The 13,828-nt window shown below is 40.1% G+C and overlaps 2 protein-coding genes across 2 annotated transcripts in view; one reads left to right on the top strand and one right to left on the bottom strand.

Annotated features, from left to right (window-relative positions):
* The first annotated feature begins 3,066 nt into the window (after positions 1 to 3,066).
* Positions 3,067 to 4,519, top strand: LOC107742982 (homeobox protein Dlx1a). The gene is made up of 3 exons (XM_016556072.1): positions 3,067 to 3,417; positions 3,678 to 3,877; positions 4,159 to 4,519. Exons 1-3 carry the CDS (start codon positions 3,105 to 3,107, stop codon positions 4,402 to 4,404), a joined length of 759 nt encoding a protein of 252 aa, XP_016411558.1. The 5' UTR covers positions 3,067 to 3,104; the 3' UTR covers positions 4,405 to 4,519.
* Positions 4,520 to 11,053: 6,534 nt separating this feature from the next.
* Positions 11,054 to 13,828, bottom strand: part of LOC107742981 (homeobox protein Dlx2a) — a 3,759-nt gene continuing 984 nt past the window's right edge. The window contains exons 2-3 of the mRNA XM_016556070.1: positions 12,356 to 12,540; positions 11,054 to 12,027 (exon numbers count right to left, since the gene is read on the bottom strand). Of these exons, the coding sequence (XP_016411556.1) occupies positions 11,719 to 12,027; positions 12,356 to 12,540 (494 nt within the window). The 3' untranslated portion in view covers positions 11,054 to 11,718. The remainder of the gene's footprint in view (positions 12,028 to 12,355; positions 12,541 to 13,828) is intronic.

The following is a 13,828-nucleotide window of genomic DNA, read 5'->3' as shown; positions in this document are numbered from 1 at the left end:
ACACACACACACACACACACACACACACACTGAGTGGGCCTGAACTGGTGTGGTGCACTAAATCAGGGCAGCATAGCAGGTGTTTGACTCTCATTCTTGATGATCCTCTTCTCTGGAAAGTGCTCTAACTCATCATCTCACATGCTGCTTTATTTGAGTTGCGTCTAAACAGAAAACTGCTGTGGTTTCATCCTGACACGGTGGGCAGTTGGACTGAGCTGTGTAATTATTATGGGGCTGACCACATGGATAGTAACATACTGTTCTGTGATGTCAATATCTCATTTAAGAGAGACCAACGTTTTTCTGTCGTCCTTTAAAATTAAAACCACTCTTGAAAATGGCTCTAAATATATCAGATTTGGTTTTTAAGTTGTATGACTAGCAAAATAGAAAAAAAGAAATAGATTTGAAATAGATTTTTTTTTAAGATTCTACAATTAAAATAGAAGCCTAGTGCAGGAAAAAAAAAAAAGCAATTCAGATTAGGGAAACATGATTCTAAAGTTAACTTCTATTAATATCGTTAAATAATTTGTTTTATTAAAATACCATTAAAGACAGATTCTGTCTTTACTTTAGATCTAGAGATCTAACTAATAAATGTATTATTGTTGCTATGCTAAAATGTTACAAATCATATCCAATAATAATAAGAATGTCATTGCATTATTATAAATCATTGATAAAATGAGAGCATTTGCTAAATGAATTATTTGACACGTGTAATTATCGAATTTGAAGCTAGTCTTGTTACATGAAATTTGCTGTCCTTATTCCGTATAACACTTTATATATGCGTATCTCGTAAATTCAGAATAATCGAACACGTGTTCAGTTTGTTCTGAATGGTGATTCATAATTATCGGCTGTGATATTGTCATTATTGTCGCTATTGATGAGGATCCCCGAGGTTGATTGCGAATGTCATTTGAAATACAGATTGCTTTAAATTGGACAATTTGGAGGACGGTGGACATCTAACAGGTATTTGTCAAATGTGGTCGTCAGTCCATATCATGTGGGCATCGTGTTGGTGCCAGTGACATTCTTGTGCAATATTCTGGAGTTTTTCTTGTCCGAGGTTTTTCTGATTTCACTGTATTTTATTATGACGGGATGTAAGTGAACACATGTGGAGATTATGACCATTTCGAGGAAGACTTGGGGAAAAGAGAGATAGAAAAGAGAGGAGGATGCGGAGGTGTCGCACACAAACGGTAGCGGTCTCCTTCTCTTCTGCGTCTTGTGAAAATGAGCGCTTTTATTTTTCTCTTCTCTTGGCATGTTAGTTATCTTGAAAACGGGTATGTCTCCAGCTCGCGTTGATATCGAATATCTAAACAAAACGTTTGATTGAATTGCTTTGTCTGTCATGAAACATGTTTCTGAAAAGCTACACATGAGAAAAATCGAGTTACTTCATGCGCCGCCGTTTATAATTTTACACCAATATTTTAATGTAACAAAATGCTGCTTGTTCTTTGAAAACGTTTGACAGATTATAAATGAGTGATACTATTTAAATAATGAAATCTGTAAGCAAAGCGTAAGGCCCATGTTCAGTTTAATGGCAGACGGATCTATAGATAATTCTGCGCCACAATTCCCCAGTCTGGTGGTCAAATGTATTTTAATTCATTGCCAATCAAAATAATTAATATGAATACGATTGCATGATTTTTTAACTTTGGTGGTTTCTGATTTTGCTTCCTTAATCTCGGATGCTGAGTCATTAATAATTATACAAACATAAGATTTTTGTTTTGTTTTTTGTATTTAAAAAAAAATAAAAAATTAAAGTTTTTTTTAACGGATCAGAAAGTAGATAAATATAACTGCAAGTGTGTGCAATTGATGTGATAATAGCTGACGTGGTGCTGTGTAAAATTATAAATGTAGGTAGTAAACGTGGGGACAATATATTGCTTTGGTGTGCTGTTTGTTTTAATGTTTTTCATTTATTTAACTTTTCCTGCATTGTTGGGCCTGCCACATGTGGATTAATCGCACTTAAGCTGCACATCTAAAAACTAAAACCTGCAGACTATTTTAAAATAACCGTACAACGTCAACCAAACTCAGATCTGATAGGAATTCGCCAGATAACAGGAGCTGTTACTAACGCCGACCTGTTTCTCTGATCCTCACGCGTAATAATTCAACCCACGCGCGCGCGAGGGATGTGGATCTGCACAACGCTGCAAGTGTTAAATGCACAGCTAATTATGCGTATGAAAATTAAACAACAGTGTCATGCTAAGTTAGCTGGTTTCAGCTGTGTCTTCGTGCACTCGAGACTAGCATTTTAACCAAATGAATCATCAAAGTAATTCATCTTTGCTTGGAGACACACATTTATACCTGTACTTAATCATATTTGTTAGGTGTTAAATGCTTTGTTCACGAAGCCGTGACCAGCAGAAAATTCAAGAGCATGCTAAATTTGTTCATCATCGAACCTTTTTTTGTCAAATAATTCTGTTTGATGTTGTTAGTACTTATTTTTATTAAATTAGTACTTTAATAATAATAATAGCCTAATAATGTGAGGGCATTATTATTATGCACTGATCATGTGAAAACAAATTGTTTGTGAAAGAACATGTTAACGATTCGTTTTAATGTGTAGTATTGTGTTAATGAACACTGTTTCTCAAATATCAAAACCAAACATCAAAATCTGATGATATTTTTACGTTGCGTCTGGTAAATGCTGTGACTCCACGCACGGCCTATGCGTCTCGGTCCATTCCCTACATTTCTACATTAGCATTGCACAACAGAGTCACAGGTTGGTCTTGTTTCTTGAGTTTATCAGGTCCGTCGGACCCGACCCTCGGATTACCAATCCGCGTCGCTCTTGGAGGGAGTGGACCAATCAGAGAGCACCTTGGATAAATATTCATGCTTCCCTGATTCAAACCTTTGAGCGAGTTTGTGTGGATCCACAGCATCGTACCTAGACTTTTCACAGAGACAAACTACATTTTCTTATGAATGGAAAGTGAAAAAATCAGCTGAGCTTAAATTGGGATCCATCCTTCACTCAGATCATAGAAGAAAACAAAAAAGCAGGGAGATAGAGAGAGAGAGCGAGAGACATGACCATGTCTACAATACCAGAGAGTCTAAACAGCCCAGTCTCAGGAAAGAACGTGTTCATGGAATTTGGGCCACCAAGTCAGCAAATGTCGCCTTCATCCATGAGCCACGGACATTATTCAATGCACTGTTTACACTCCTCCGGACACCCGCAGCACGACAGCGCATACAGCCCGGCTCCGTCCTTCCCCAGATCTCTGCCTTATCCATACGTCAACTCGGTCGGTAGCCATTCCTCCAGTCCGTACCTCAGCACCGTGCAGACTTACCCAAACAACTCGGCTTTGGCGCAGACCAGACTGGAGGACCCAGGTAAGAAATGCTGCGTGCATGTCTTTGGTCTTCGCTGGTCGTTGCGTTTGTCGGCACGCTGCGAGAATGTTGGACTGGAGTAGCCCAGATGTGCTGTTATTAGGCTTGGTAATTATTTATTGCGTAATGCTATAAACAATGTATGCAATTAAGGCTAATTATACCTAAAGTGCCGCCTGTAAAACTTGTGCACAGTGATGTGAGCCGCGCTGCATGAACCACAAGTCGGTGAGACAGCTTCTTTTCTTTCTCCCTCCCAGCGCCGGAGTCAGAGAAAAACACCGTGGTGGAAGGAGGAGAGGTTCGTTTCAACGGGAAAGGCAAAAAGATCCGCAAACCCCGGACCATCTACTCCAGCCTCCAGCTGCAGGCTCTGAACAGGAGGTTCCAGCAAACTCAGTATCTGGCTCTGCCGGAGAGAGCCGAGCTCGCCGCGTCTATGGGACTCACGCAGACACAGGCATGTGCCTGTCTTTTGCGCCTTTTCAACAAACCAATTCGATTTTGTGAACGAATTCACACAACCATTCAATGCTTTAGTAACTGCATCTTCTCATGTTCGTTTTGAAATCTCTATGTAACACGGGCCTGTAGCTAATCAAGGGTTGCATCTGTTTGAGGGAAATATTTCAAGAGAATTAAAATCATGCGTAAAACGATTCGATTGCATGCGATATAGATAACAGAAACAGATGCTGTCGCTCGCTCTGACTTCCCTCGCCTTTTTTTTTTCTTTTCTAGGTGAAGATCTGGTTTCAGAATAAACGCTCCAAGTTTAAGAAACTGATGAAGCAAGGTGGAGGAACAATAGACACGAACGCTTTGGCAAACGGGCGCGGACTGTCCACCGGATCTCCATCCTTAGCGCCCGTCTGGAACTCAACAGTCAGCGTCAAAACATCCACACCGACCTCGTATATTCCCAGTTACACCTCATGGTATCCCACAACACACCAGGACACTATGCAGCAGCCGCAGCTCATGTGAACCAGCACTGCTGACACAACCCCGCCCCTCTATCCACCAGTGGCCCAGTTCAGGGGACCCAACACAGGCCAGTCACTCTGCGGTCTTACACACACACTGGCCCTCCGCAGCCCAGACCAGATGCGACCCGGAGACGCTCTCTAAAAGACACCTGCTGACACACACTGGCCAGCGTGGACTGAGCGAGGGTCGTCTGCATCGGAGAGGAAACGCGTCTCTTTTTGAATGGAAGGGAATGCCGGGAAAGTGGGTCAAATCAAAGCTGCTGCGCTCCCCCTTTTCTCCGTGACTTTTTTTTTTTTTTTTTTGATGTGTAAAAAAAAAAAAATCATGAAACTTAACCTAGCCAGAAATGTATTTCATTTTCTTCAAATTTGTAATTTTCCGTAAGAAAATTGGAATTACCGGTTTGTCCATCCACAGCAAAGTGCTGGACTGTGAGTGAGAAATGCGCTTTTTCCTAAAAGCTCATACAGTCGCTCAGGCTTCACCGTGGCGCGGTGAATGTGTAGAAACTGGGATAAATCACACCGTGAGCAAGTATGAACGTCTCAAGATTTTCCCCATTTTAAAGGGTACAAAGAAATCTTTAAACAAAGTTATTTTGTATGTATGGCGTTTTGTGTTTATTTAAATATAACTTATTTAGAATCCTGTTTTTGTTTTTTTTATCTGTTTGTATGTTTTATTTAAAATAAATGTTCTTTAAATTATGATGTGAGGCTGCACTATAAAATAGAAACACTTCCTTCGGATTTGAACCCAGTTTGTAAAGCTGAGTGTTTTTTGGGGGGATCCTACAAAGAGAAGCGGAGTGCAGATAAACGCGTCTATCATCACCGTTAGATGGGAAGTGTTGACAGCTCTAATGTACAGAAATAATCGTTTTCGTTGTGTGCTGAATAATTTGTGCAAAAGGATCTGAACATGATTATGTTGATTCAAATTCATGTGTCTTTCCGTTTCACGTTGAAAAATAGTTACCGGTCACATTAATTTATTGTTTTTGTTTCATGGAGTCTTGTATAATGTGTAAACTCGAACAGTAAAATGAAAGAATTTACAAAATGTCATCGCAACGTTTATTGCTTTGCCAAAAAAATGAATGAAACTCAGGTAAATGATGACACAACTGAACTAATGCAAAAATCAAACTTGTTTTGTAAATAAATAGGCCTATCTCAATATTTAGCCAACTTGTTTCAATATCCAAAAGGATTTGTTGTCTACAGATACCGAGCTTTTCAAACAAAATAAAAAAGCATTTTGATTAATAATAATAAAAAAAGAGTTTAGCCATTTGAGCCCGTACAGATATTAAATTAGCATAAACTAATTTACAAAAATCTTCATATTCTTCTAGCTCAATTTGGCCGTTTTGTGTCTTTTTTTTTAAACGACACCTCTTTTCATTGCAATCTGAACCACCGATTAATCTTGTGGTGGTTTCTGTAACACACTAATTCCTCCGACAATAAGGGCACTTGTTTCTTTTCACTTTCGTTTAGCCGCTATAAGCTCTTTTCTGCTCTTGTGTGGTTGCTTTTGAAGGCCGTGTGTTAAGTGAATAATCGGGCAGGTGCCGCTCATGGAGGGGCAGATGAAGAAAGACTGGGGGCTGGGAGGGGGGCAAATGCAGATAGGTAAAGAATGACATGTTCAAAGTTTACCCAGCAATGGGTTGTATTCAACTCAGCATTTTTTAGAGTGTGTTATTATTATTATTATTATTATTATTATTATTTATTAAATTAATAATGATAAGAATGTATAGTCTAAAATTGTATTTGAACAATACGATTTGAATACATTCTGCATCCTAAAATATATATAAAGAGAAACTACGATATTAGAAATACTGTGAATTCAGTTGGCCTTGCATCTACTGTTTGAGTATTGAGTTCTTACCATTGCAGTAGGTGCTGGGGGTGCAGCAATTATTGTGACTAATTTTGACACTCTTCATGTGTGGTCTTTAAAAATGGCCTGGTCAAAGCAGGAAATGGCCCCGCGCGCTCTGATCACAAGCTCAATGCGCCAGCAATTATCTCTGACTTCATTAATAGTACTCCAGACTTATATACATATATTACAATATATATTACATAGCCTATCTCAATATTTAGCCAACTTGTTTCAATATCCAAAAGGATTTGTTGTCTACAGATACCGAGCTTTTCAAACAAAATAAAAAAGCATTTTGATTAATAATAATAAAAAAAGAGTTTAGCCATTTGAGCCCGTACAGATATTAAATTAGCATAAACTAATTTACAAAAATCTTCATATTCTTCTAGCTCAATTTGGCCGTTTTGTGTCTTTTTTTTTAAACGACACCTCTTTTCATTGCAATCTGAACCACCGATTAATCTTGTGGTGGTTTCTGTAACACACTAATTCCTCCGACAATAAGGGCACTTGTTTCTTTTCACTTTCGTTTAGCCGCTATAAGCTCTTTTCTGCTCTTGTGTGGTTGCTTTTGAAGGCCGTGTGTTAAGTGAATAATCGGGCAGGTGCCGCTCATTGAGGGGCCGATGAAGAAAGACTGGGGCTGGGAGGGGGGCAAATGCAGATAGGTAAAGAATGACATGTTCAAAGTGTCTTTTGTTTGGGGCTGATGGTTTAACTGCGCATTTTAAGAACATTCTGATGCAGATAGATGCCGGCAAGCGATAATAGAATATAATATCCAGTTAGCTATTATTTTGTTCTTTCGTGGATATTCGTTCGATTCTATTCTTAATATTTTAATTTACATGTTTAACAGCAGTTCTCTCGGACTTAATTAATGCGACTCCAGATTAATATATATTATATTATATTATATGATATTATATATATGTTATTGTTGTTTAAACAATGTCCTATTATTGATTTCGTTGCCGTCTCTGCCGTGGTATCAGGTTATAGATCACAATGTTTATTAATTCGTTTTATGCTTTTGATGCTGTGTCAATTTCACCGGTTTCCAGAGTAAATTGCACTCCTCTGTTTATTCTTCTCTCGGGAATGTCCAGCCGTCTAGCTAATTTTCAGAATACGGATTAAAAAACGCCTATTTTCTCGATTAACATTAGTTAAAGATGGGCTCATACTGATATGAATCAATGCAACAACTTGTACCGCACATTTGACGAGTGTTACACAAATATAAATGTAAAATATCTGATTTTTTCCCTAAAAAATATTCCGAACACAACTCTTGGGAAGGAAGAAAAGAAGAAGCCGCGTTGTTCTGTCTCTGTCTCCGACATGCAGCTGTGGAGCAGAGAGGGTCAGCGTTATTTCACTCTATTCTCCTCTTGATTACGCGCCGGGGCCCATCAAACCAGACATAATTACAGTCATTCCCTCCTTACTTATTCTAATGCAGCTTCCCATCTACGGGATAATTATGAGCAATTTTATTTCGCACGTGGAATCTTTTGTTAACAAAAGAGATAGCGCACTGAAAGAAAATTTGCTGTGCGATGGGGGAGAAAAGAAAAGGCAAAAAGAGAGAGTGAAATAGGTGCGCAGCGGTAGTTATAAGTAAGGCTGGCAAATTGCTTGCAGGTGTATACCGAGAGATTTGTCAATGGGAAGAGGGATCAAAATGAGCAAAAGCACAATGTCGGAGTGATGAAGGCAGAGGTGAAATTATAGAACAGGGGCTGCTTTATTTTCGACTGGAATCTATAGACAAACTATCTCGCAATTTCAGACAGCTTTATTAATGAGGTACACCACTCTAGTCTGATTCAAAGCAGCAAATGGTGTAGCTACTATATTTTGTTTTCTCCACATAACCGAATAATATTTTCCAGCGTTTTTAGCCGCCAAATTCGTTCAAATTAGCCAACAGTATTATTCGCGTAGTGACGACGTTTCTATTATTGTTACTTTTTGAAGAATGCTCCGGCGATATTTATACGTCTTAGATGCTCCAGTAATGCTACATAACAACATTTCAAAATACTATTTTGCTCAGATGCAAAGCGCGCATTTCCAACCACATCGTTTGGCTTATCATAATACCTCATAATAACGTGTGCAAAAAAAAAAAACAAGTTAATAAAATGTGTGTAAAATGAATGCGCATCCTTCTTACCTTAATCTGCAATAAACGAGAACGCAAAGATTGGCAGGTCGTCTACAGTAGCTCTAAGGTGCCTATCAGTCTTGAGAGAAGCAGAAGAATTTGAAAAGAGCATCCAGCAGTCACGGCATAGGTTCGTCTCTTTGGGTCCCCAAATCTGCCTCCTCTAGCTGGGCTCAGAGCTGACAGACGCTCTCCGAGCAGGAATGAAAAATCCTGCTTTATTTTCCCTCTTTATAGCTGATGGAAAAAATTGCTGATTATTAGCATAAATGTTTACTCCTCATTACGCTGATGACATTGTGCACTCGAGATCTTGGTAATCTTTGGGAAAATTATGAGTAATTTTTAAAAATTTAAAGCAGCAGTTACCATGCAATTCAGGCTAATTTTGCGTAGGCTCCAAACGGATATAATTATCGCCGAGTCAAGATGTTATGCTAAAAACTATGCATTGATATTACCATTTATTATGTACATACAACTTTGACAATGTTGATGCTTGAAATAGCTGGAAATTGTCTTGCACAAAAATTACAGTCCATATTAGGACATCTAAAATTGCGAAGAATTATATAGTAATTGCAGGCTTTCAGATCGGGGAGCCAGAATGCTCAACTGGAGCAATTGTGGATAAAATTACAGATCAGAGTATAAATTAGGGATGGGGTATGGCATTTTTCAAGTTGTCTACAGGATTCCGGAAGTGTCTAAAACCACAGCATTGCTAATCTTTCAGAGAGAAAGGCACGCAGAGGCATGCGCTTGCAGACAGCTCCAATACAATTTTACATTCGTTTGCGTTTGCAAGATGTGACACTTGTCCACGTTGAACCACCTGAGTTGAGAGACCTAATCAATGTTAACACGGGCTATGGCCATGTTTGCCAGATGCACTGAGACTGCAAAAATACAGGCTGACAGAATCGGCGCAAAACCCGCTGGTGCATGTGGTTATAAGCAAGCGTCTGGTTTGCTCTGCGTTTGGAATATGGGTTAACGTGACCCGGTTTGCTCGGAGGACTGGTGCGCTGCACTTGATGTGATAGGCCTATTTCATTGTTCTTGATCGCTTTAAACCTTCCAGAGAGCTGGTCTCAAGGGACGCGCGGCGTGGGTAAACAGTTACTGAGGCCTTTACGGAAAGGCGCTCTAAAGGAAGCCGACCGCTATTGGTTAAACACGGCATTCCCGTTTCCCCTTCGTGTTTATACTGTTAAACGGATAAAGTCTGGATCTTGTGGGTCTCTGCGGGGCACATTTCAATACGGGCGTAGTCTCTCTCAGCCCGGGGCGACACCATAACATCTTGTAATGTGGCAATCACTGACAGGACACATCCTCATTACATGCGTCTGCTTTATAGCTTTTGAACCCTCAAATAAACAGATTCGTGTAACACCAAAAGCAACCCGTGTTACTTATATTATTTCAAAAAGAACAACGGATATTAAGCCACGTGTAGGGCAAGCATTTAGGCCTATCTTTTAATTTGAGAAGTGAACTAGCTGTGACACTTGTCATACATAATTAATAATAGCCTAGGCCTGCACTGTAATAAATGAGTTCATGGTTATGTTATAATAACATTAAAAACATCTTCGTTTTTCTACTTGATTTTAGGAGTTTAAAATGTTGCATGCTTTTGCTTTGACAACGGGTTGATTTTACTTCAAATTTTATTTAAGTAATTAACACTTTTAGTTTTGTCGGTTATTTGTTTGTTTGAAATGCTGCATTTAAATGCGCATGCATCGGTTTCAGCATGACGCATTACTCAAATCCCCTGCACGGAATTCGGCATTTTATTTTCTACCAAGCCTCTAAACAAAAAAACAAGTTTTCCTTTGTTATATGGCGTGGAAAATTAATGTAGGCTACACGGCAGTCAAGTCCCTGTTACAAAGGCCTTGTATTGTGCGTGGGCTGGTGGAAGTTGTGAGAAATGTTTCCACGTTGTTTAGCTCGGGGCATTTGTGAGGCTGCCTTTTTGGCTGCGCTGACTTCATAAAATGTCTGGAGCGCAGAGCTCTGACTCCAGAGAGTCTGAACCCAGCAGAACGCCTTCATGCCGGGGCGTGTTTGCGCGCTCATTCCCAGCCCGAGGCGCTTCTGTCGGGCTCCTCGAGCCTTTTTCCTGAAGTTTTATGTATCCGAAAATGTAAGAAAAAAGTCAGACTATAGCGCCTATAGTGAATTTAAAGAAGAACCGTGTTCACGCAATTTTCCAACCCCCCCCCCCCAAAAAAGGTTGCGTAAACTCTCTGAACCTACTTATTACAGAGTAAGCTAGGCACACCTGTCACGTTAGTCAACAAAAGATTTGTGGGTTTTGTGGGAAACATTTACAAGACGTTGCGTCGCGTCTCCAGCCAGGCTTATTAAAGACTAGAGACTCAACTGGCGCCGAAGCAAAAAGAAGAAGGCGTGGACAGATCTGCGAAAAAAAAGCATAAAACCCATACCAACAGTGAAAAAAAACTACATTCGAAATCCCCAATGAATAGATACATATAAAATGCATTAACATGGAAGGTTTTATTTAAATAAGTCTGAATCATTATAGTGGCAGAAATGTTCATTCGGTTTTCAAAATAAATAGCCTAAATCAAAGTACTCCAGAGAAAATATCCTTTTACATATGAACATGACTTTAGGACAATCAGTAGCTTACGAGTGTTTTTCATTAGTGTTTTGTCCATATTATTTAATACAGTGAGAACCCTATATGATATACGAATGACAACATTATTAAATATACGCGGTGGAACACACGTACAGAGACGGACTCCAGATTTCCAACTTACCTTACGCACTAAATATAAAACGTCTAAAAACAAATCAAAGACAGGCGCATGAAACACATTTACGGTGGAAAGAGACAGATCAGTTATTTTCAAAAGGCACCGAACAGCTTCAGGTTGTGCTACATGTGCTCTTATACACCCTGCTGCAATATTCACTCCATTCATGTCCGCATGCGTTCTCTAGGCTTTGGATAATAGTAGTTCACCGAACAACTGGTTTCCACCCATAGAACAAAATAAATAAATACAAAAATAATTGTAGCCTATATGTTTGATTCTTTAGTGTCTGCTTGTTGACGACATTGCATGAAAATAAACAGTGTTACGCCCAAAACGCACTGGCAATGATCAACTGGAAAACAAGCCTAAAAGTCATTTGATGCAAGTTCACAAAATGAAGTCCCCAGTTGTTGTGTAGAGTCTGTCGAGTCAAAATATGGTCCCGGCGCTGACAGTTGTGTTGTGGTGATGTGGCGGCTGTAGATGGCTCGTGGATGAGTACCAGGGGTAGTTGGTCAGAAAGGAAGCGGTAGATGTGCTCGGGGGGCTGCTGCTCTGGGACAAACCCGTGTGAACAGCGCTCATTCTCTGGCTGTGCGCGAAGTCCCAGGCCGCGCTGAGAGGCGGCGAGGGCTGAGGTGGAGACTCACTGGGGCCCACATGCTGCTCAGGTGGGATTTCTCCACTTTTCCACAACTTCTTGAACTTCGAACGACGATTCTGGAACCAGATTTTAACCTGAAAAAAACAACGACAACTCAGTATCTCGAGCGGCATTGTACACCTAATGGAACTGCTGTTAGATAATCTGAATAATATTTTACGATTTTATATTACCTCTGTGTATATAGTAATCATTTCAAATGTTGTAACTGTTTTGATCACTGTTTGTTATCAAATTAAAGGACGGGAATAAGGTGTATATTATTGTTGTTGTTGTTGTTGTTATTATTAAATCCCTATTTTCTTAGGTCAGAAATTAATTAGCATTTTATTACATCAAGCAAAAATATTTTTGAGGCGTATTTGTTGGCTGGAGGAAGTTTTCGAAAGCGTCTATCCGTACCTGTGTTTGCGTGAGGCCCAGAGAAGCGGCTAGTTCAGCTCTCTCCGGCAAGGCCAGATACTGAGTCTTCTGAAACCTCCTCAGCAGGGCCGCCATCTGGAAACTCGAGTAAATAGTGCGAGGTTTTCTGACTTTCTTTGGTTTGCCATTAACCATTCGAATTTCAGGTTCACTTTCCTCTTTTTCTGGGGGAGAAAACAAACAAACGTAGTTGTAAATACGTCTGAAACACTTCATTGTCACTCTACAACAAAAATAAAACCTAAATAAAATAAAACCAATATTTGAGGTTTCAGATATTATTAGGCCTATTAATCACAACAGAATGCGCAATTAAAGGAATCTCATCGAAATAATGATTTATGCATTGCATTAAACGTTGTTCTTTAGCCTACTATTGCTCAGTACTTATGCAAACACATAGGCTAACATTACAATTTTAATGTCAATTGTGACCATAAGTTAGAACGCAAAGTGAGCAAGAGAGAGATATTTACCAGCATCCGCAGGAGTTGGTGAGGAGCAGGAGCCGTACGTGCCGTAGGGGCCAAACGCGTTGCCGAAGCCCAGCTCATATGATTTGGTGTCGTACTGGACGCTGTTCATGCTGTTGTTCTGGTACTGGTAAGAGCTGATCTGGCCGTATGGAGAGCCTGCGCATAGCCCGGCCTGCTGGTTATTGTTATAGTAGCTGCTGTCGGTAGCGTCTGTCGAGTCAAAATATGGTCCCGGCGCTGACAGTTGTGTTGTGGTGATGTGGCGGCTGTAGATGGCTCGTGGATGAGTACCAGGGGTAGTTGGTCAGAAAGGAAGCGGTAGATGTGCTCGGGGGGCTGCTGCTCTGGGACAAACCCGTGTGAACAGCGCTCATTCTCTGGCTGTGCGCGAAGTCCCAGGCCGCGCTGAGAGGCGGCGAGGGCTGAGGTGGAGACTCACTGGGGCCCACATGCTGCTCAGGTGGGATTTCTCCACTTTTCCACAACTTCTTGAACTTCGAACGACGATTCTGGAACCAGATTTTAACCTGGAAAAAAACAACAACGACAACTCAGTATCTCGAGCAGCATTGTACACCTAATGGAACTGCTGTTAGATAATCTGAATAATATTTTACGATTTTATATTACCTCTGTGTATATAGTAATCATTTCAAATGTTGTAACTGTTTTGATCACTGTTTGTTATCAAATTAAAGGACGGGAATAAGGTGTATATTGTTGTTGTTGTTGTTGTTATTATTATTAAATCCCTATTTTCTTAGGTCAGAAATTAATTAGCATTTTATTACATCAAGCAAAAATATTTTTGAGGCGTATTTGTTGGCTGGAGGAAGTTTTCGAAAGCGTCTATCCGTACCTGTGTTTGCGTGAGGCCCAGAGAAGCGGCTAGCTCAGCTCTCTCCGGCAAGGCCAGATACTGAGTCTTCTGAAACCTCCTCAGCAGGGCCGCCATCTGGAAACTCGAGTAAATAGT

This window comes from Sinocyclocheilus rhinocerous, unplaced genomic scaffold (genome assembly GCF_001515625.1).
Source record: "Sinocyclocheilus rhinocerous isolate Xijiao unplaced genomic scaffold, SAMN03320098_v1.1 scaffold45, whole genome shotgun sequence".
NCBI classification, from domain to species: domain Eukaryota; kingdom Metazoa; phylum Chordata; class Actinopteri; order Cypriniformes; family Cyprinidae; genus Sinocyclocheilus; species Sinocyclocheilus rhinocerous.
The sequence above is the reverse complement of the archived record's forward strand: the minus strand, read 5'-3'. Positions and strand labels throughout refer to the sequence as shown.

Bases quoted from the DNA above. Each gene is read 5' to 3' on its own strand.
- LOC107742982 (XM_016556072.1), top strand. From the start codon at position 3,105: ATGACCATGTCTACAATACCAGAGAGTCTAAACAGCCCAGTCTCAGGA. The intron at 3,418-3,677 runs GTAAGAAATGCT...TCTCCCTCCCAG, and splicing joins GACCAGACTGGAGGACCCAG to CGCCGGAGTCAGAGAAAAAC. The intron at 3,878-4,158 runs GCATGTGCCTGT...TTTCTTTTCTAG, and splicing joins TGGGACTCACGCAGACACAG to GTGAAGATCTGGTTTCAGAA.